The 24,339-nt window shown below is 42.6% G+C and overlaps 1 protein-coding gene across 2 annotated transcripts in view; it reads left to right on the forward strand.

The window, feature by feature from the left end:
* LOC140725772 (polyhomeotic-like protein 3) overlaps positions 1 to 24,339 on the forward strand; it is a 163,520-nt gene that overhangs the window by 24,418 nt on the left and 114,763 nt on the right. For both annotated transcript variants that reach the window (XM_073041658.1, XM_073041659.1), the window contains exon 3: positions 19,303 to 19,482. In XM_073041658.1, the coding sequence (XP_072897759.1) occupies positions 19,366 to 19,482 (117 nt within the window). In that variant the 5' untranslated portion in view covers positions 19,303 to 19,365. The remainder of the gene's footprint in view (positions 1 to 19,302; positions 19,483 to 24,339) is intronic.

Raw genomic sequence — 24,339 nt, forward strand, 5'->3', positions numbered from 1 at the left:
AAATAAAATCTTGTACAGGCATACTGTGGGGAAACTGTATGTTTTTGTATAACGTGTCACAGTTTATGTTGGTCTTTGAATGCACATGGTTTGGAGCCTCTAACAGGAAAAGATACAGGCTCTGAACCTGAGAATGTGGCTGAACCAGTCATACTTGGGAATGATACAATATAAGGCATGTTTCTGAGCAAATTTGGCAGCAGTTCCCTATTCTTCCATTGTTCATTGAAGAAGTGTTCTGCATAGACCTGGTGCAAAGAGCAACTGTAAGCTTGTGATACGTGTGAGCTACAGGTAAAACAGGAACAATTAAAGATTACATTTATTATCACATGTACAGTACATCAGAATATACAGTGAAGTATATTTCGTCACTTGAAATATGCGTGCATCAATGACCAACACAGTCCAATAAGGTACTAGGGGGAGGAGCCTGACTGTACCACCAGACACAAAAATAGTTATTTTTCCAAGCAGTCAGGCTGATCAATATCTTCACCACCGTTTTATCTTGTCCTGTCAGAGTCACCTTATGTACAGACACTCCTGTACCTCGTGTCACTTTATGACTATATGTTCAGCACAGCATTGGGCCTATATTGTGCTGTAGGTTTTCTATTACGTTTCTAAATAGAAGTGTGCTAGAAAAATCAGTACTTAAACAGGCTATGTGGCCTATATAGTCTCTGCCAAGCCACTTATACTGCGTAATATCAACCTGCACTGGGACTATAGCTCTCCATAATGGTTAGGACACCTAATTACTTCTGTCACCCATGGCAGTAAGGTCAAAGGGGAGGACCCAGACAAAGAGTGATCCAACCGAGACCTCAGCGGTGGGGCTGGCGAATGATAATGACACATCATAACGGCAGTGAAGACAGAGGAAGGCTGCAACAATGAAGGGTCCCCAGTTGTCTTGCATTCCATGCCACTGGACTCTGACCCCGATCTGTCAAGGACTCTGCGGTGACTACCCATGCATCAGCCTCCCCACATTAAACAAAGTCTTGCACAGGCATTCTCTATTAAGGAAGTAACTCCCTCTAACTATTACCCGTCACTGTACTGCACTGTAAACATTTTTTATAATGCTGTTTACATTATAACATGCTGGCCTAATCTTAATTGTAAATTGGTTTATTATTGTCATATGTAGCGATGGACATTCTTTGGAAGCCATCCATACAGATCATTTCAGTAGTCGGTACATCAAAGCAGCCGTAGGGAAAAATCAATGAAAAAATGCAGAATAGAGTGTTACAGCTGCAGAGAAAGAGCAGTGCAGGCAGCCAGTGAGGTCCAAGTGTGTAGCAAGGTAGATTACAAGGTCAAGGCTATAAGGGCAAGAGTCCAACTTATCGTACAAGAGGTTGATTCAGTAGTCTTATGGCAGTGGGTAGAAGCTCTTATTGAGCCTGGCGAAATGTGATTTCAGACTTTGGTATCTTTTGCCTGATGGGCGAGAGAGGAGTGAGAATGTCCTGGATCGAGATCATCATCTGATTACACATATAAAAGCTTTTCACTGCATCTCATACACGTGACGGTAATAAACTAACCCCAATAGAATAGTGAGGATACAATGATGATGAGGAGGCATACAGGAGTGAGATAAATCAGCTGGTTGAGTGGTATTGCAACAACAATCATACACTCAATGTCAGTAAGACCAATGGGTTGATGTGGACTTCAGGAAGGGAAAGCCAAGGGAACACACAACAGTCCTCAGTGACGTATTGGCAGTGGAAAGAGTGAACAGTTTCAAGTTCCTGGGTGTCAACATCTCTGAAGCTCTACCCTGGGTCCCACATGTTGAAGCAATCACAAAGAAGGCACACCAGCAGCTGCATTTCATTAGGAGTTTGAGGAGGTTTGGTATGTCACCAAGGACTCTAGCAAATTTCTACAGATGTAGCATGGAGAGTATTCTAACTGGTTGTATCACCACCTGGCATGGAGGGGCCACTGTATAAGATCAGAAAAAACTGCAGAAAGTTGTAACTCAGCCAGCTCCATCATGGACAGTAGTCTCCCCAGCATCAGAATCAGAATCAGGTTTATTATCACCAGCACGTGATGTGAAATTTGTTAACTTAGCAGCAGCAGTTCAATGCAATACATAATATAGCAGAGAGAGAATATAATAATAATAATAAATAAAATAAAACATAATAATAAACAAGTAAATCAATTACATATATTGAATAGATTTTAAAAATGTGCAAAAACAGATATACTGTATATTTTTTAAAAAGTGAGGTAGTGTCCAAAGCTTCAATGTCCATTTAGGAATTGGATGGCAGTGGGGAGGAAGCTGTTCCTGAATCGCTGAGTGTGTGCCTTCAGGCTTCTGTATCTCCTACCTGATGGTAACTGTAGTGTTCTCGTGCAGTGTGTAGAAACTCTGAACTAAACACCAAGTTAACCGAAGCCAATGAAGACAGAGTCGCAGTAAGATTAACTGTTTACTGTTCACTCTTCCACATTAACGTATGGTGAAAACTGTTGATAAAATAATACAAAATATATACAGTCGGCCCTCCTTATCTGTGAATTTCGCATCCGCGAATTCAACCAACCGAGAATCTCGAAAACCCAGAAGTGCTGTTCCAGCACTTGTTGTTGGAACATGTACAGACTTTTTTTTCATGTTGTTATTTCCTAAACAATGCAGTACAACAACTATTTTACATTGCATTTATATTGTATTAGGTATTATAAGTAATCTAGAGATGATTTAAAGTATACTGGAGGATGTGCATGGGTTATCGTGGATCGGGATGGAAAAAAATCGGAAATTCTCTTACTAAGTAAGTCGGAACAGGTACATCAGGTATTATTAAGCGTTAGTTACTCAAACATTTGTCTTAGTATATATTGTATACATTTTACCTTTCTATGCATATAAAACACTTAAGAAACGTATGTTTCAGCGCCGGGCTCGGGAACTGTTCCTGAGTGCAAGCCAGTGACAGACTGCTTTCGAGTGTGCTCTCCATCCATGGTGGGTTGATGTGGGGGATCAAAAACTCAAAACCCCAAAACCCAATAATTAAACCACTGCATTGCTTAGTAATAATTATAGCTTTCATCGGGGCAGGGCCTTTCCCACTTTATCCTTTAAAACTGTTACGATCGTTGACCGATGTAGCCTAAAAGAGTTCAGAAGGAACTCAGAGTACAGATAAGGGGGGCAAAGGAGCAGTATAGGAGGAAGCTAGAACAAAAGCTGCAGAAAAAAAGCATGAAGGAGGTGTGGGATGGGATGAAGATCATCACCGGATGCGGTGCAAAGCGGAGGGCGAACATAGGTGGAGATGTGGAGAAAGCGAACCAGCTGAACAACTTCTTCAACAGGTTCGACAGCTCAATCTCATCCTCACCGCAGAAATCCACACCAGGCTTACTTCCCTCACAGGAAAATAGCCACTCACAGGAGACCTTGCCCACGCCCAGGATTACGGCTGCACAGGTGGAAGGTCAACTGAGGAAGATCTGTACCAGCAAGGCAGCTGGACCGGATGGAGTTTCCCCATGATTACTGAGGGCCTGTGCGACTGAGCTGGGAGAACCACTACAGCGCATCTTCAACATGAGCCTGGAGCAGAGAAGAGTACCCAGACAGTGGAAAACATCCTGTATTGTCCCGGTACCGAAGAAACCACAACCAAAGGAGTTGAATGACTTCAGACCTGTTGCCTTGACGTCGCACGTGATGAAGACCATGGAGCGGCTGATAATACAGAATCTGAGGCCACAAACCAGGCACGCCCAGGATCCTCTTCAGTTTGCGTATAAGGAGAAGGTGGGAGTGGAGGATGCTATCACGTATTTGCTGCACAAATCACTCTCTCACCTAGAGGGGGTCAGTTGTGCTGTGAGGATTACATTCCTTGACTTCTCTAGTGCCTTTAACACCATCCAGCCCAAGATCTTAAGGCACAAACTAACGGAGATGGGAGTAGACTCTCACATGGTGGATTGGATAGTGGACTACTTGACAGATAGACCTCAGTATGTGCGGTTGGGAGACTGTAGGTCTGACACGGTGGTCAGCAGCACAGGGGCGCCGCAGGGAACTGTACTCTCTCCGGTCCTGTTCACCCTGTACACATCAGACTTCCAATATAACTCAGAGTCCTGCCATGTGCAGAAGTTCGCTGATGACACGGCCATAGTGGGGTGTGTCAGGAATGGACAGGAGGAGGAGTATAGGAAACTGATACAGGACTTTGTGATATGGTGCAACTCAAACTACCTGCGTCTCAATATCACCAAGACCAAGGAGATGGTAGTGGACTTTAGGAGATCTAGGCCTCATATGGAGCCAGTGATCATTAATGGAGAATGTGTGGAGCAGGTTAAGACCTACAAGTATCTGGGAGTACAGTTAGACGAGAAGCTAGACTGGACTGCCAACACAGATGCCTTGTGCAGGAAGGCACAGAGTCGAATGTACTTCCTAAGAAGGTTGGCGTCATTCAATGTCTGTAGTGAGATGCTGAAGATGTTCTATAGGTCAGTTGTGGAGAGCGCCCTCTTCTTTGTGGTGGCGTGTTGGGGAGGAAGCATTAAGAAGAGGGACGCCTCACGTCTTAATAAGCTGGTAAGGAAGGCGGGCTCTGTCGTGGGCAAAGTACTGGAGAGTTTAACATCGGTAGCTGAGCGAAGGGCGCTGAGTAGGCTACGGTCAATTATGGATAACTCTGAACATCCTCTACATAGCACCATCCTGAGACAGAGAAGCAGTTTAAGCGACAGGTTACTATCGATGCAATGCTCCTCAGACAGGATGAAGAGGTCAATACTCCCCAATGCCATTAGGCTTTACAATTCTACCGCCAGGACTTAAGAACTTTTTAAAGCTATTATTAATGCTTTTTGAGATGGTGATTTAGATGCATATCACATTTTTTTTATTGAGTTAAGTATTGTATGTAATTAGTTTTGCTACAACAAGTGTATGGGACATTGGAAAAAAGTTGAATTTCCCCATGGGGATGAATAAAGTATCTATCTATCTATCTATCTATCTAAAGCTTTTCCAATGACCGATGGCGTTTCAACTCTTTCCGATCGCTTTATTATTTCCACTTTATTTTCAATCGTGATCGTGGTTATTTTTGTGAACAGAAACACTGCACATTCAGAGCTCTGGCGCCGGTCCTAATGTCCACCGCACTGAGACAGGTTAAATAAGGTCTGGGGTTCTGCTGGGTCCTAAGATCCACCGCATTGAGACAGGTTGAATAAGGGACTTGAGCATCCGCAAATTTTGATATCCGCCAGGGGTCCCGGGACCAATCCCTCGCGGATAAGGAAGGCCGACTGTACAGTATCTGTTTCCTTCTTGGCATCACATTTGCGTCATTAATACTTGTAAAAGTAAAACTACAACGAACTATATTACATTAAAGTCTCATTAAAGTACAACATACGGTCAGAATCTGCCTATGCCATCAACAGCTTTAGATAGACTCCACCACAAACTTTCCAGCAATGCTTTCAATAGCACAAGAAAATAAACCTCATTAACCGTCATTTCTTTTAACAGAATCAGCGTTAACATTTTTACTTCAACATATCGACTGTCATATGAACTTACGGCGTTGCTTCTATGATATTTCTTAGTGGGTAGAAATGGAGCTTTTCCTCATGTTGATCCTGCACACGCAAGCCCCCAACTTCAGAACCCCCAAAACCGGAACTTACCCACAAGACGTGGCGAAACTGGGTGTGACGTCATCGCGTGCTGCGATACCTCACAGTAATGAATTTACCTTCAACCTTTAACTAGAAAATAGTTACAAATGAATTATTTAAAGCAGAAATGTAATAAAGCTAAACAAATGCCGTAAGAGCAACACAGTAACAGTGAGAAAAGGGCATGCCCTGGGTGCTGGAGATCCTTAATAAAGGACGCTGCCTTTCTGAGACACCACTCCTTGAAGATGTCCTGGGTACTTTGTAGGCTAGTGCCCAAGATGGAGCTGACTAGATTTACAGGTAGTACCCGAGATACAAACGTCCGACTTACGGACAACTCGTACTTATGAACCGAGGAAGGAGAACGCCGTCCGCCATTTTAGTCAGAACGCGACGCCATCTGCCACTTAAGTCGGATCGCGATGCTGTCCGCCATTTTAAGTTGTTGCTTTTGACACTATGTTGAGTGTTTAACTTTGTATTTGGCTTAAATTTTTCTTAGTAAGATTCACCCTGATCCCGCCCCCCCGTTCTGGTTGGCTGGTGGCGCAGTGAGATCAGCGCCGGGCTCGAGTTCGATCCAGTGACAGACCAGTCCTGTGCCGGGTTGATGTCGATGCAGTGACTCCCGTACCATCTGTGCTGGGTTGATGTTGAGCTCGAAAATCGACCTCGTAAAAAAAAACGCTGCCACCTCCTGTTTAAATTTCCACGCGGAATATTGTGGAGGATCAAATACCTTGACCCAGCACAGCCCCATTTAGCCTGACCCAGCACTTGTCCCATTTAGCCTGTCTTAATGTGGTGGTCCTTAGGACCCAGTGGACCTCGAAAGCCGGCGCAGCTCGGGACCTGCCGCTCGCAGTGTTTCTGTTCCATTGACGGGAAGCGATCACGATTCAAAATAAAGTGAAAATAATAAAGCGTTTGGAAAGAGGTGAAACGCCTTAGAAACGCCTTGGAAAAGCATTAGGCTACAGTCGGTCAACGATCGGATCAATTTTAAAGGATAACGGATAAGGTGAGAATAATGGAGCACGTGAAAGGCCCTGCCCTGATGAAAACTACAATTGTTATTAAGCAACGCAGTGATTTAATTATCGGAATACATACGTTTCTTAAGTGTTTTATATGCATAGAAAGGTAAAATATATACTATATACTAAGACAAACGTTTGACTGACGCTAAATAATACCGGGTGTACTTGTTCTGACTTACGTACAAATCCTACTTAAAGACGGATTCAGGAACGGAACTCGTACGTACCCGGGGACTGCCTGTACAACCTTCTGCAGCTTCTTTTGGTCCTGTGCAGTAGCCCCTCCATATCAGACAGTGATGCAGCCTGTCAGTACGATCTCCACGGTACAACTATAGAAGTTTTTGAGTGTATTTGTTGACATGCCAAATCTTTTCAAACTCCTAATGGAGTATAGCTGCTGTCTTACCTTCTTTATGATTACATCGATACGTTGGGACCAGGTTAGGTCCTCAGAGATCTTGACACCGAGGAACTTGAAGCTGCTCACACTCTCCGCTTCTGATCCTTCTATGAGGATTGGTATGTGCTCCTTTGTCTTGCCCTTCCTGAAGTCCACTATCAGCTCTTTCATCTTGCTGACGTTGAGTGCCAAGTTTTTGCTGCGACACCACTCCACTAGTTGGCATATCTCACTCCTGTACATCCTCTCGTCACCACCTGAGATTCTATCAACAATGGTTGTATCATCAGCAAATTTATAGATGGTATTTGAGCTATGCCTAGCCACACAGTTGTGTGTATACAGAGAGTAGAAGCGGTGGGGTGAGCACACACTTGGTGAGGTGCGCCAGAGTCAAGAACTTATTCGAAAGGCAATGCATCAAAAAGGCAGCATCCATGATTAAAGACCCACCATTCCTCAGGGCACACCCTCTTCTCATTGCTACCATAAAGGAGGAGGTGTAGAAGCCTGAAGACATACACTCAACATTTTAGGAACAGTTTCTTGCCCTCCGTCATCATATTTTTGAATCTAACCATTCAACCCTTGGGTTGGACAGTGAACTAATATTGCCCTCTTTATGCACTATCTATTTTAATTACAGTACTGTTCAGACATCCTAGGCACATATACTGTATTTAGCTAGGGTGCCTCAGACTTTTGCACAGTATTGAATTTGCCAATATGGAGTGGAGACTGAGTTTGTAGATCTGGCAGGTGCAAAGGATGTTGTGAATGCTGAGTGTGGAGTGCTGCAGGAAGAGTGTGGTACAGGTGGCAGAGAAGGAGTGCCGGGTTGGGGGATGGCGTGTGTGCAGACAACACCCAGCCCTGATACACCAGGCAAGGTAATTTATTGGTTTATTGATCATTACAGAATGTCTTCCTGGTGCTGCCTGCTCCCTCCCCTCTCCCTTCTGCTTTCCCAACTATGATGCCCCTCTTCTTGCCTCTTTCCCATAGCCATAGGCTGGCTAGGTATAGCTCAAGTACCATCTATAAGACTCTAAAAGTAATCCGGGAAATTATAGGCCAGTAAGTTTGACGTCGGTAGTAGGTAAAGTATTGGAAGCAGTACTAAGAGATAGGATCTACAAGTATTTAGATAGACAGGGACTTATTAGGGAGAGTCAACATGGCTTTGTGCATGGTAGGTCATGTTTAACACATCTATTAGAGTTTTTCAAGGAAGTTACAAGAAAAGTGGATGAAGGGAAGGCAGTGGATGTTGTCTACATGGACTTCAGTAAGGCCTTTGACAAGGTCCCGCATGGGACGTTACTTAGGAAGATTCAGTCGCTAGGTATACATGGTGAGGTAGTAAATGGGATTAGACATTGGCTCAATGGGAGAAGTCAGAGAGTGGCAGTGGAGGATTGCTTCTCTGAGTGGAGGCCTGTGACTAGTGGTGTGCCACAGGGATCAGTGCTGGGTTCATTGTTATTTGTCATCTATATCATTGATCTGGATGGTAATTTGGTAAATTGGATCAGCAAATTTGCTGATGATACAAAGGTTGGAGGTGTAGTGGAGAGTGAGGAAGGTTTTCAAAGCTTGCTGAGGGATTTGGACCAGCTGGAAAAATGGGCTGAAAATGGCAGATGGAGTTTAATACAGACAAATGTGAGGTATTGCACTTTGGAAGGGAAAAACCAAGGTAGAACATAGAAGGTAAATGGTAGGACACTGAGGAGTGCAGTAGAACAGAGGGATCTGGGAATACAGATACAAAATTCCCTAAAAGTGGCATCACAGGTAGATAGGGTAGTAAAGAGAGCTTTTGGTACATTGGCCTTTATAAATCAAATTAGGTTTATCATCACTCACGTGTATAATGAAATTTGGCTTTTTATGGCAGTAGTACAGTGCAATACATTAAATTACTGCAGTACTGTGCAGAAGTCATAGGTATCCTTGCTATATACAGTACGAGGGTGATTGATAAGTTTGTGGCCTAAGGTAGAAGGAGATGAGTTACACAGCTCTCGTTACATGTATGTGCAGCTCAACTCTTTGAATGGTTATGCAAAAAGTTTGAAGTTAATAACTCATCTCTTTCTACCTTAGGCCACGAACTTATCAATCACCCCTCATATATGTGCCCAAGGTTTTTGCAGAATACTATATATATTTATTATTGTATTTTATAGTTCTTTTTGTGTATAGTACTGACCTGCTGCCACAAAACAACAAATTTCATGACATACTGTCAGTGATAATAAACGTGATTCTGATTCTATCAGTAACCGGAACAGTAAGTGGAGCATCTGTGGAAACATCTCCACCCACTCATCATCAACAACTCTACAGTTAGCTCTGTTTCACCATTCAGGTTCCTGGGCATCATTATTTCATAAGACTTTGTGGGAAATTCATATCTCTTTCATTAACAAAAAGACTTTGCAGAGGATGTACTTCTTGTGACATTTGGTATAATTTCATCTTCCCTAGAACGTACTAGTGCAATTCTATTCTGCCTTTATAGAGAGCTTCCTCACATCAGCTGTTATGTCTGGTTTGGTGCAGCATCCTCTCACAATATACAAAAGCTACAGAGAACTGTCAGGTCAGCAGAAAGATCATTGGCTGCATTCTACCATCACTGCAGCACTTGTATGTGTCCAGGACAAAGGAGCGGTTAGGAAAATTCATAGTGGACACCACCCACCCTGCAAACCGTCTTTTCCAAATGTTCCCTTCTAAAAAGCAAAATAGGGCTGTTAAAGCAAAAAAAAGTTCACGCCATCTTAAACATTTCTTTCCCTAGGCATTTAATCTGATCAACCTTTCTAGTTGCTCCCAACCCATCCCCCTCTATCAATAAACCCTGTCACTGCACTGTAAACACTTCAAAACGCCTTTTATGATGTTTCCATTGTAAAGACATGTAGATATTTATGTATTTATGGGCATTTTTTCCATATCCATATTTTAACCTCTAACTTTACCTTTTTATATAATTCTTTATTCTCTATAATTGTTGAATGTTATTGTTTCTTGTTGCATATTATACCCTGACCAACACACCACAGCAAATTTCTAATAGAGTGGATACCGATTAATTGGGACATGTTGGGATCAAGCCCAATTAAGCTGCTGTCCCAATTTGCTGAAGTAATTAAAATAACTTAAAACGTTTAAAAAATAAACAAACTGAGTAACTAATTCTGTATTTAAATGAAATATAGAACAAATTAGAACACCACCAAAATACCACAGTAATATAAAACTGTGTATTAGTTCCTAATAATTATCAAGGCCTGGAACTGGGGTTGAGGAGATAGGGAAAAAAAAAGGATTAGCCATGATTGAATGGCGGAGGAGACTCGATGGACCAGATGGCCTAATTCTGCTCCTATGTCTTATAATCTTATGGTCTTATCAACCGGGGAGTTCATGTAGTGCTCACTGCTGTGTTCTTTTGATTGACTGCAAATGACCAAAATCCGTATAGACGCTTAGTGTAGATAATGGACTGCCTTTGTACAATGCTTTTGATGATTGCATACTCCAAATCTTCATTTTCATTGTAACATTCAAGGTGATTCTTGATGCTTTCAAAATCCTCATAGCTCCTAACTTGTTGAAGTAGTGAATCGTTCCATTTTCACTCCTGGCTGTTTCTGGCATCTCAATGCCTGATTGCTTGAAACTGTGGTGAGCAAAACAGTTCTGAATTGTCTTACTGCTTATTTCTCACCAGCTTTCAGTGACAAAACTCACTGCATTTTGAATACGAACACACGCAATGAACACTATTTAAAAATTAATCTTTCTAAACACGTTGTAGTGTCTTAATGCCCAGACAAGTGCATGTGACTAACACCATTTAGAAACTGTTCAGCAATAGTCTCCTACCCCAATTAAGTGGCATATTGTTCAAATAAATGAAAGGAATCCTGACAATTTTCTCAATTATGTTTTGTTCTTTAAGAGTTATCCCAAATAAGCTCTCATTAACTGATGGCTCAATAAACTGGAATCCACAGTGTACGTTCATGCTCTTTGGCTGCTGTAGTCCATCCACTTCAAGGTTCAGCACATTGTGTGTTTAAAGGTGCTCTTTTGCACACCACAGTTGTAATGTGTGTTTATTTGAGTTACTGTCACCTTCCCATCAGCTTGAACCACTCTGGCCATTCTACTCTGACCTCTCTTATTCGCAAGGCATTTTTGCCTATAAAACTGCTGCTCATTGGATGTTTTTTTTTTGTTTTTAGCATTATTCTTTATAAACTCTGGAGACTTTTGTCTGTGAAAATGCAGGGAGATCAGCAGTTTCTGAGATACTCAAACTATCCCATCTGGCACCAACAATCATTCCATGGTCAAGGTCACTTAGATCAGGTTTCTACCCTATTCTGGTATTTGGTCTGAACAACTGAATCTTTTGACCATGTCTGCATACTTTTATGCATTAAGTTGCTAAATATTAGATATTTACATTAACGAGCAGATGTACCTTATAAAGTCGTGTCTAAATATATACAGGTTGCGCACCCCTTAGCTGAAATTTTGTAATCCGAAAATCCCTGAAATCCAAAATGTTTTTGAGTGGTGTCACAAAAATTCCACAAGGCGCTGGGAAGGTTCCTGGGGAATGTTCAAAGTAAATTCATTAATAAAGTATATGTAAGTGTCACTATGTACAACCCTGAGATATTTTCTTGCAGGCATACTCAATACACCCTTAATAGAATAATAACCATAAGAGAATCAATGAAAGACTGTACCAACTTGGGAGTTCAACCAGTGTGCAAAAGACAACTGTGCAAATCGCAGAAAGAAAGAAAAATACATAAATAAATAAGCAATAAATATCAAGAACATGAAATAAAGAGTCCTTTAATGTGAGTCCATAGGTTGCATGGTAACATTTTAATGATGAAGTGTTGAATGAAGTTATTCCCTTTGGTTCAAGAGTTTGATGGTTCGGGGGGTAATATCTGTTCCTGAGGTGCCAGTACATTCTTCCTGATAGCAGCAGCAAGAAGAGAGCATGACGTGGGTGATGGGGGTTCCTAATAATTGATGCTGCCTTCCTGTGACAATGCTTCATGTAGATTGCTCAATGGTGGAGGGCGCTTTACCCGTGATGGACTAGGCTATATCTGCTCCTCTGACTGTCTGTGGTGTGCAGGTCTCTGTGCACAACAGACAGGTTTGATAAGTGGCTTCACATATGTTATTAACAAAAGTTAATGAAAAATAGAAATTCACTGCATAAAGCGTAAAAATAAAGTTCTTTGGTGACCCACTTTCCAGCGCACTCGAACCGGCTCACAAAATGGCACGCGCCGGCAGAGAGGCTGGCCCCAGGCCTTCTTCACCAGCAAGGGGAAAAGCCCGCGTGCGGGACTGTGAATTTGCGCCTGCTATAGCCTTCCGTCCTGGGGAGGGCGGAAATGGGAAGGCTTAGAAGCGAGGCTGCGAAGTTTGAATAAATCTTTTATGCAACTGCAACTCACCGTCTGCGTGTCGTTATTCCAGCGCTGTGTGTAGCACACCGCTTCAATTCTTGATTTTGTAGTGAAAGAATGGATTTGTCGGCAAGTGAACAAATGCCATTTAACAGTAAGCTGATCATGAAATAAGCAAAGATCTATCTCAATGGACTGAAAACTGAAGGTAATTGTGAATATTCAGCAGGCTGGTTGCAGAGTTTTAAGAAAAGGGATGGCATTAAATTTTTAAAGATTTGTGGTGATAAGCATCTTTAGTCACGAAGCACAAGAGAAATTCATTGAGTTTGCCAATATTGTTGCTGTTGAAAATCCAACATTCTGAATGGCTGCTTTAGTACATGTGTGTGATGAACAAGAGTGAGACAAAGACTGATTACTGGTAGCACTTAAGTTCTGAGTCAGAAATGATGACGATGCCAAATAGCCGCTGACTGTCCACCTGGGTGGCTGAGGTAGTGATACCTTACCTTTCTGATTGTTTAATATACAAATTGTTTCATGCACAAAATTACTAAAAAATTCTACATAAAACTACCTTCAGGGTATACAGTACATATAAACTGTATATGTAATGTAAGTGGATTTCATGTGCAGACTTTGGTCCCCTACCTGAGGTATCTCATTATATGACATTTATGGACTGGCTGTGTTGTCTGAGGTCAATGCATGACATGGCGCTAAACTGAACTGAACACTCCTGGACTGTTCTGAGGACTCTGTGGTTTGATGTTTAATATTCTGTGTGTTACTCGCTTGCTTTTTGTCCTTTAAATGATTTGTTCCCCACACATTGGGTGTTAGATGTTTTCTTCGAGTGGGTTCCATGGTGTTTCTTTGTTTCCTGGCTGCCTGTGAGAGGACAAATCTCAGGTTGGCGTACTGTATACATACTTTGATAATAAATATACTTTGAGCCTTTGAACCTATGTGGATGAAAATATTCCAAAATCCAAATAAAATTTGAAATCCAAAACACTTCCAGTCACAAGCATTTCAGATTAAGGGGTGCTTAACCTGTATAGTGAATAAAGTGGATCCTTGATCCTGGGAAGAGAAAAAGTTCTTACTTCAGGAAAATGAAGCCTGAAATATGAGGAGCTTTGTTTAGAATCATAAAGGGGCTCAGACCTGAAACATTAACTTTCCACTTGTTCTACTTTGTCTGCTGGATGTTCCCAGCATTTTCTGGTTTTAGTACACAATTTAATAAGGCTGTCAATTGGCACTGTGGCACAAAAACGCTGGTCTTTCTATTTATTTCAGCGAATCTTTGCAGCCCATTATTGACCAGAGCCTAAGGAGCTTATTCACACTCAGAACTGGTTATCTCCTCTGGCTGGTAAATAAACATACTTCAGCAATTGTGGTGCCTGAAATCTGAGCTTCTGTTTGTGTACAGATGACATCAGAGATCAGAGCAGCCCTGGCTAGCTTTTTGGCAGGGATTAAATTAATACAGCCAACCTAGTGCAGTTGCACACTTGGAATCTTACTCGCTGAGGTCATGACTACATTTGTATCCTGAGCAAGAACAGATTCTAACATAGAAAACTTACAGCACAATACAGGCCCTTCGGCCCACAATGCTGTGCCAAACATGTACTTACTTTAGAAATTACCTTGGATTACCCATATCCCTCCATTTTTCTAAACTCTATGTACCTATCCAGGAGTCTCTTAAAAGACCCTATTGTATCTGTCTCCACCACCGTCGCCGGCAGCCCATTCCACGCACTCACCACCCTCTGTGTGTAAAATAAATGAATGAATGAATGAATAACTAACTAACTAACTAACTAACCCCTGACATCTCCTCTGTACCTACTTCCATGCACCTTAAAACTGTGCCCTCTCATGTTAGCCATTTCAGCCCTGGGAAAAAGCCTCTGACTGTCCTCACAATCAATGCCTCTCATTGTCTTATACACCTCTTATCAGGTCACCTCTCATTCTGAAACATGGTTTAGCAGTCGGCACTTTTGTGAGGGCAGTTTTATTTTGCACATCAGTATTCCAGCAGTTGTGATCTCTACATATCTTGGATTTTCATCACCAGCAGCCACACCCTGATCTTCAGAAATTTGGATACTTCTCTAGCTTTCTCCCTTCCTTGCTTTCACTGAGATCTTACTTCTCAGTCTTAATATGCTTATATGTATCTTGATTGTCAGATTATGGTTGTGTGGGGTGTGTTGCTCTTAATATGGCAAAAATGCAATTAAATTTGGTCTCGTCCTAACAGAGATACTCCCTCTGTACTACCCATTACTCTCCCTGCCACCTCTGCTACTGAGAACAAGCTGGTTTCTTCCTGTTTCTCAGTTCTGACTTAGGATCCTTGCTGTTAATCTATAAACGTTTAACTCTTTCACTTTCCTGGGAATGTCTTGACCAACTGATCACTGTCTGATACGGGAATTGCAAGGCATCTGCCCGTACAACCCTACAAAGGATTGTGAGGACTCCTGAGAGGATCATCGGGGTCTTTCTTCAGCACATTTGTGATGTGTATCAGGAGTACTGCATACACAGGGCTCTTAGTATTAAGGATCCAACTGTCAGGCAGGAGTAATGTAGTTTTAGGATAAGAACTGTTAGGATGGAAAATGGCTTCTTCCCCCAAGCCGTGAGACTTCTGAACTCACTGCCACCACCCAGGTCTCACCATGTATGAAGTGCCACTAGCATTATACTGTTTACTTTTAAACTTGTGTTGTAAATGCACCTTGTGCAAAATGTCAATTTTCCAGAATATATTTTAATATTTGTTAATTTATTTGTTGTAGTGATACTTTATGTACTGTGTTGAGTACTTTGGTCCTGATGAATGTTGTTTTATTTGGCGGTGTAAATGCATATGGTTGGATGACAATAAACTTGAACTTCTATAGATGCTGCCTATTCCATTGAGTTTCTCCAGCAGTATTTTTATTTTGGATTTCCAGAATCGACATCATGTCAATTTTCATATAAATGCAGGATTTCATACCGGAAGCGATGTGAAGCCAGTTATCATTCTCCCAACAGCTCTTATGATTGAAGAATGACGCAGTACTTCTGTTATTAGCCACACCTCACTAACTCCTACTGAAGAGTTGATGGGAATATTAGAAGAATAAACGGGGTTTGTGTAAATGAGTAGCTCCCTGATTTGAATACATTTCTGCTACCTCGTTCGTGATTTATTCTTTTGAGATCAATCAGAATTTTTTACCTCCTTCATCAAATTTCCGTTAAGTTCAGGTTCAAGTTTAATTATCAGTCAATCACACACATGTATACAGCTAAATGAGGCCAGGGTGCAAACCACAGAACACACAGCATATACGGTAACGATAGCACATACAGTCACAAATAATATTAGCAGAAGTGATGCACTATCAATTACTCCAAAAGATTGGAAGTAGAGTAAATACTGAAAGGCTTTTACTAACCATGCTGTATCTCTCTCCTGGACAGTGGGAGCAGCAATGACACAATTGCCTTTATCCAGGGGTCTGTGGGAGGAGCCACAGGAGCAGTCAGCAGAGGGGCATGTCCAGACAGATAACCCAGTTACAACCTATATACATGGTTTACCACAAGAAGTCCTTGAGTGTCATGGCCTGAAGATTGATGGTGCATGGATGTTGTCCTGGGGCTACGTTTCTGCAGGAACAAGCACACAGCAGTTACTCATCTCACACTGAATCAGTCACAGATGAAGGAAATCCAACTTGTCTTCCAGGGAGTGAACACTGGAGAGCAGCACTGATGGGAAAGCTAGCCTGCATGGGGCAACCCAGTGCGGATTCCAGCACACATCCACACATCTGTACTCTCCCACACTGCCTCTCACACCTCCTCCCTTGGGTGCTGTAACAGGCGACACTGTGGCATGGGGTCCTGGTTAGCACAACTATCTCGGCCCAGAGGAATGCAAACCTAGGCATTCTAAAACTCTGAAGAACTTGACCACTGGACGTCCTGCAGTAAAGCACAAAAGGACTAATCGGTGGCATGGCTAGCAGAGGGATGGCCTTAGAACCAGAAACCCATGTTTGATCTTGACCTCCTCTACTTTCTGTGTGGAGTTTGCACCTTCTCCCTGTAATTCTGTGGCTTTCCTCTGTATGCTCTGGTTTCCTCCCATATCCCAAAGACATGTAGGCTGATAGGTTAACTGGCTACTGTAAATCGTGTAGGTGAATGGTAGATTAGATTTATTTGTCACATATACGTCAGAAATTTGAAAAAAGTGAAATATGTCATTTGTGTCAGGGATGTGCTGGGGGCAACCTGCAATTGTGGGCACACTTCCGGCAGCAGCACAGCATGCCCACAACTTACTGACCCTAACCTGTTCTTAACGTCCTTGGAATGTGGATGGAAACTGGAGCACCTGGTGGAAATCAATACAGTCTCATGGAGAACGTACAAACTTCTTACAGACAGCGGCAGGAATTGAACTCCGACGGGGAGAAAATCCAAAATTCTGAAATGCAATGGGTCTTGGAAGTCCTTGTGCAGAACACCCTAAAAGTTGCAGGTAGAGTCAGTGGTGAGGAAAGCAAATGCAATGTTAGCATTTGTTTCAAGAGCAGGGAATACAACAGCAGGGATGTGATGCTGAGACTTTATAAAGTACTGATGAGGCCTCACCATGAGTATTGTGAACAATTTTGGGCCCCTCATCTAAAAAAAAGATGTGCTGGCATTAGGAAGGGTTCAGAGGAGGTTCACAAGGATGATTTCAGGAATGCAGAAAGGGTTATCATACGAGGAACGTTTGATTGATCTGGGTCCGTACTTGCTGAAATTTAGATGGATTGGTGGGGGGGTCCTTTTGAATATTGAAAGGACTAGACAGATGTGGAAAGATGTTTCCTATGGTGGGAGAGTCTAGGACAAGAGGGCACAACCTCAGGATAGAGGGGCATCCATTTAAAACAGAGTTGCGGAGAAATTTCTTAAGCCAAAGGGTGGTGAATTTGTGGAATTTGTTACCACAGGCAGCTGTGGAGGCCAGGTTGTCGATTGTATTTAAGGCAGAGCCTGATAGGTTCTTGATTGGACACAACATCAAAGGTTACGGGGAGAAGGCTGGGGAGTGAGGCTGAGGAGGGGGAAAAAAGGATCAGCCATGATTGAATGGGGGAGCAGATTCGATGGCCCAAATGGCCTAATTCTGCTCGTGTGTCTTATCGCCTTGTGATCATTTGCACTGTAATGTATAACACCAACAGCTACACTATCATGCCACCCTGTTGAATTTTGCTGCCTTCCTGTCAGTTTTATTGATTCTTCTTTAGAGCATAATGTACAGAGTTCCTTATGGGTTGTTGAAGTGGGGTGGGTGGGGAGGCGGGGTAGAAGGGAAAAGTTCCCACTGCATAATAAATGCTCCAAATGGCGTGGGTCTGAAATAGCCTCTGACAAACAGGTCCAGCTCCACCTGTGGTTTAGCTACTAAACCAGTGAAACCATTCCCACTGACAGGAAAAGAGTCAAAGGTGGTTTACTGGTGCCTTAAAACCAGTCACCTCAGGCAGATGGGGCTCGTCAGCCGTGGTTGGCAACTTATCTAGGAGAAAAAAAACTCTGATCTCAAACTTCCGCTGCCTTGTGGCTATACCTGCTCATAGGGAAAACTTCAAGAGTAAACCCTGAGAAAAAATCTGGAGCTGGAGACACTAAAGCAATCCTACGTTGGGTTCAATACTGACTGGCAACTCCTACAATGTCACCGGTGCCAAACTGTATGAGTCTCTGCCATTCCTTTGGTTCTGTGCGCTGCATGGAGATGGGGAGCCTGCTGTATGGGCATCAACTTGCTCTTCATATCCTACTGCAAGGACTTGCATATCGCGTAAACAGCTAGGATGGAACTTCCACGGTCAACCCTGACCAACGGAGGGCCTCAATGTGCTGGGTAAGAATATATTACTAAATTTCTTTCCCGTCAGATAATCTGCACATGCAGGAGTTTCTCCTTCTCACAACTAAAGTGGCTCCAGCAACACATTAGCAATGATGCTGTGGTGCTGTGTGTCAGCTCATAAATATGTTCTGGTGGATTCTGATTGCTAACTGCATCACTAATCATCATTATTTTTCTCATTGAACTTAATTATCACTGTCTGGGCACATTCCAATCCGCAGAGAATAGTTTCCAATCCCTGAGTTGTTTCTGATTTTGGTCCAAGTCCTCAGTGCTTTAGCTGGTCGGCTGTATTGAGTTGTCAGCCAGTGTTGCTGCTGGTTCAATATGTTTGGAACCCATTTGTCAAAGGAAATTTCTCAAACCCTATTGACATGGTGAGGAAATTCCAGTTTGTATATGAATCATGCCAGGCAGGTCTTGAAAACCTCCAGAGTGAAATCATATTACATGTATGGAATGGCATTATGGTGAATTTTAACATTATGTGACAGTGCAAAAGGGTGTAAGTGAATTAGAACCTCATTTTTCTTCTGATATTTATTTCAGTAGGTCAGTGCAGAGCCTAAGATATCCAATGTGCTTTATATAAGCAACTCTCATCAGAACTGACTTGGCAAGTAGTCAGTAATGTGTGCCCAATATAGAGACTGCCACAGTAACCCTCGATGACAACGTTAAGGATGTGAATGCTAAGTTTATTCCTGCTTGTTGATCCTGCAGCTTTGAAGCCTCACGTCACCAATCGTTGCCTCTGACGTGTTGATTGTCAAGAAGTGCGCAGCCATGGAGAACGATCAAAGCATAACAACTTCGACCACAACCACTACTGTCAATACATCTCCCAGGTCACAGGCGCCACAGATCTCTGTCTACAGCAGCTCCGACCGACAAGCTGTCCAGGTATGTAGCTGTGATACAGCTTGGCTTCTCCTGCTCTATTTCAAAGGTCCACAATTACATATTGTGGGATTATGTCTGAAGGTGCTATCTGGCTTGGAGTACCTAGCATTAGATACCCAGAGATAGAACATAGTACAGCACAGGCCCTTCAGCCCACAATGTTATGTTGACCTTTTAACCTACTCCAAGATCAATCTACCCCTTCCTTCCCACGTATCACATAGTCCTACATGTTTTCTTTCATCCATGTGCCTATCTAAGAGTCTATTAAATGTCTGTAATGTATCTGCCTTTACTGCCAGCCTTGGTAGTGTGTTCCACACACTCACTACTCTCTGTGTTTTAAAAAAAAAACTGATTCTGACATCCCCCTTAAAATTTCATCAAGCACCTTAAAGTTAAGCTCCCTTGTATTAGCCACTTCTGCTTTGAGAAAAAGTCTCTGGCTGCCCGTTCTATCTATGCATTTTATCATTTTGTATATCTCCATTAAGTCATCTTTCATCCTTCTCCTCCTCTGCAAAGATAAAAACCCTATCCTGCTTAACCTGTCCTCCTAAAACATACTCTTTAATCCAGGCAGCATCCTGGTAAATCTTCTCTGCATCCTCTCTAAAGCTCTAAAGCTTCCACATCCTTCCTGTACTGAGGTGACCAGAACTGAATATGGTATAAGTGTGCTCTAACCAGAGCTTCATAGAGCTGCAGCATTACCTCGTTGCTTATGAACTCAGTCCCCTGACAAATGAAGGCCAACACACCATATGCCATTTTAACCACCCTATCATCTTGCACAGAGAATCTGAGGCGTCTGTTTTCTTTTTATTATCTTGAATGACCCAAAGTTTCTGTTTATCTTCCTCACCACCCGAAACATTTCTCCTTGCCCAACCCTGCCACCCTGTGACCCAAAGAATTAGATGCAGCAATATTAGCTCCGTCAGCTTCTTCTGGTCCCATTTCTCAAATTGACTAACCTACATAAGATAGAACAGTGCAGTACAAAAACAGGCTGTTTGGCCCACAGCATCTGTACTGAACATCGTACATTGCCAAATTAAACTAAATCTATTCTGCCTGCACATGATCCATATACCTTCCTTCCCTGACTCATATGCCTACCCAAAAACCTTGGAAACATCTGTCTCCAATCCTGCAGGTACTATTCCAAGCACCATCCAGGCTGTGTAAAGAAAAAAAGAACTTGTTCCACACTTCTCCCTTTAGGTTTTCCCCTCTTACTTTCAGCACAAAGAAATTTTTTAATTGCTTATTTAATTGCATCAAATTTCTTAATATCCAATGATGGTATTTTCAGAATCAGATTCATACTCAGGTTTAATATCACTAGAATTTGTCATGAAATTTGTTGTTTTACCGCTGAGTATAGTGCAATACATAATAATAAAAATAACTATAAATGACAATAAAATATATATAAAATGAAGTGAATAGTGCAAAAAGAGAGTAAAAAGAAAAAGAAATACTGAGGTAGTGTACATGGGTTCATTATCTGGTGCAGTGGAGAAGAAATATTGAAAACAAGAGAAAATCTGCAGATGCTGGAAATCCAGGTAACAAACACACGCAATGCTGGAGGATCTGGTCAGGGATACTATTACGGCTACAGAAAGGGTGGGTAATGTAGCAGGATCCTCTTTTGAGTCAGTATGGGTGGAAGTCAGGAACAGGAAGGGAGCAGTTACTATATTGGGGGTATTCTATAGGCCCCCTGGTAGCAGCAGAGATACCGCATGGCAAATTGGGAGGTAGATTTTGGAAAGGTGCAAAAATAACAGGGTTGTTATTATGGTTGACTTTAACTTCCCTAATATTGATTGGCACCTGATTAGTTCCAAGGGTTTAGATGGGGCAGAGTTTGTTAAGTGTGTCCAGGATGGATTCCTGTCACAGTATGTTGACAGGCCGACTGGGGGAATGCCATACTAGATTTAGTATTAAGTAACAAACCGGGTCATGTCATAGATCTCTCAGAAGTACATTCAGTTTGGAAGGTTGTGACTAGTGGATCTGTTCTGGGACCTCTACTTTTCGTGATTTTTATTAATGACCTGGATGTGGGGGTAGAAGGTGGGTTGGCAAGTTTGCAGACCACACAAAGGTTGGTGGTGTTGTAGATAGTGTAGAGGATTGTCAAAGATTCCAGAGAGACATTGATAGGTTGCAGAAGTGGGCTGAGAAGTGGCAGATGGAGTTCAACCCGGAGAAGTGTGAGGTGGTACACTTTGGAAGGACTAACTCCAAGGCAGAGCACAAAGTAAATAGCAGGATACTTGGTAGTGTGTAGGAGCAGAGGGATCTGGGGGCACATGTCCACAGATCCCTGAAAGTTGCTTCACAGGTAGCTAGGGTAGTTAAGAAAGCTTATGGGGTGTTAGCTTTCATAAGTTGAGGGATAGAGTTTAAGAGTTGTGATGTAATGATGCAGCTCTATAAAACTCTGGTTAGGCCACACTTGGAGTACTGTGTCCAGTTCTGGTCAGCTCAGTATAGGAAGGATGTGGAAGCATTGGAAAGGGTACAGAGGAGATTTACCAGGATGCTGTCTGGTTTAGAGAGTATGGATTATGATCAGAGATTAAGAGAGCTAGGGCTTTACTGCTTTACTCTTTAGAGAGAAGGAGGATGAGAGGAGACATGATAGAGGTATACAAGATATTAAGAGGAATAGACAGAGTGGACAGCCAGCACCTCTTCCCCAGGGCACCACTGCTCAGTACAAGAGGACATGGCTTTAAGGTAAGGGGAGGGAAGTTCAAGGGGGATATTAGAGGAAGGTTTTTTACTCAGAGAGTGGTTGGTGCATGAAATGCACTGCCTGAGTCAGTGGTGGAGGCAGATACACTAGTGAAGTTTAAGAGACTACTAGACAGGTATATGGAGGAATATAAGGTGGAGGTTTATATTGGAGGCAGGGTTTGAGGGTTGGTACAACATTGTGAGCCAAAGGGCCTGTAATGTGCTGTACTATTCTATGTTCTATCTATGTTCTGTGTAACACAGCAGGCCAGGCAACATCTATAGATAAAATTCTGATGAAGAGACTTGTCCTGAATCATCGACTATTTACTTTTTTCCATAGATGCTGCCTGACTTACTGAGTTCCTCCAGCATTTCATGCATGTGTGTGTTGCCTGAATGTTTGTCTCAGGGCACCTGAATCTCCCTGTATCTCTCCCTGATGGTAGAAATGAGATATAAGCATGACCTGGGCGATGGGGGTCCTTGATGATGGATGCTGCCTTTTTTAGGCATCGCCTTTTGATGTCCTTGATTGTGTCTGTTTGGAGGGGGGTGATGTAGGTGGCTAGGGCCCATGATGGAGCCGGCTGACTTTACAACTTTCTGCAGCTTTTTCTGAACCTATATGATGGCCCCTCCATACCAGATGGTGATGCAGCCAGTTAGAATGCTTTCCATGGTATATCTGTACAAATTTGCAAGAGTCTTTGGTAGTCTCCTCAAACTCCTAATGAAGTATAGCTGCAGTTATGCCTTTTTTGTAATTGTATCAATACATTGGACCAGGATAGATCTTCAGAGAGGTTCAGCATAGGATTAGCCTATTTGACCTTTTGGATTCTTAGTGCAGAGATGGTTTACCAGAATGCTGCCTGGATTAGAGAGGATAGGTTGAGTGAACTGGGATTTTTCCCTTTGAAACAGAGGGTGATGAGAGATGACTTGATAGATGTGTATAAGATGATAAGAGGCATAAACAGAGTGGACAGCCAGTGCTTTTATTCCAAGGGCAGCAGTGGCAGATACGAGAGGGCAGAATTTTAAGCTGATAGGAGGAAAGTAAAGGGAGGAGGTCAAAGGTAGGTTTCTTACACTGACAGGGGTGATGGTAGAAGCAGATACATTAGGGAAATTTAATAGACTACACAGGCACATAGACGGAAGGAAAAATGGAGGGTTATCGGGATGGAAATGTTAGATTGTAGGTTAAATTGTCATCACAACACTGCAGGCCAAAGAACCAGTACTCCATCCCAGGCAATAACCTGGTGAATCTCCCTTGGACCTCTCCATTGCAATTGCAATATGGTGACCGGAACTGCACACAAAACTCCAGTTGTGGTCTAACTGAGGTTCTTATTGTTGTATGATAAGACCATAAGATAAAGGAGCAGAATTAGGCCATTCAGCCTAATTCTGCTCCGCCATTCCATCCCGGCTGATCCTGGAGCCCACACAATCCCATACACTTGCCTTCTCACCATATCCTGACTGATCAGGAAACTATCAACTTCTCCCTTAAATATACCCATAGACTTGGCCTCCACTGCAGTCTGTGGCAGAGCATTCCACAGATTCACTATTCTCTGGCTACACCCTGCCTTTACTTCCTATCCTGTGGTAAATGGAGATGAGTATTGTGTCTGCCTTTTAACCACATTATCTACCTGTGCTGCTTCCTTCAGGAATCCTTGGACATGTATACGCGAGGTCCATTTGTAACGGGATTACCAAGTACCATCCATGCAAAAATTGAGTTTATTGTAAAATGCCACTTACATGTAAGCACAGGTGCAATGCAAAACTAACTTGCAGCAGCATTGCAGGCACATGACATTAGTGACACACTGATACCCTGCCTCTGCTGGTCATCATCGACCGTGGATATTGTGTCCAAGATCACGACAAAATGTCTGAACGACTGGCGTCCTGCTACACTCACCTCAATAATAAGCAAATGCCTTGAGAGGCTGCAGCATGCTACCACCCACACTGAACCCCCTACAAATCGCCTACCAACACAACTGATCGATAGATGACGCAATAGCCACAGCTCTACACACCGTCCTTACACATCTGGAGAAGAATGATGCT

Source organism: Hemitrygon akajei, chromosome 3 (genome assembly GCF_048418815.1).
Source record: "Hemitrygon akajei chromosome 3, sHemAka1.3, whole genome shotgun sequence".
Lineage (NCBI taxonomy): Eukaryota > Metazoa > Chordata > Chondrichthyes > Myliobatiformes > Dasyatidae > Hemitrygon > Hemitrygon akajei.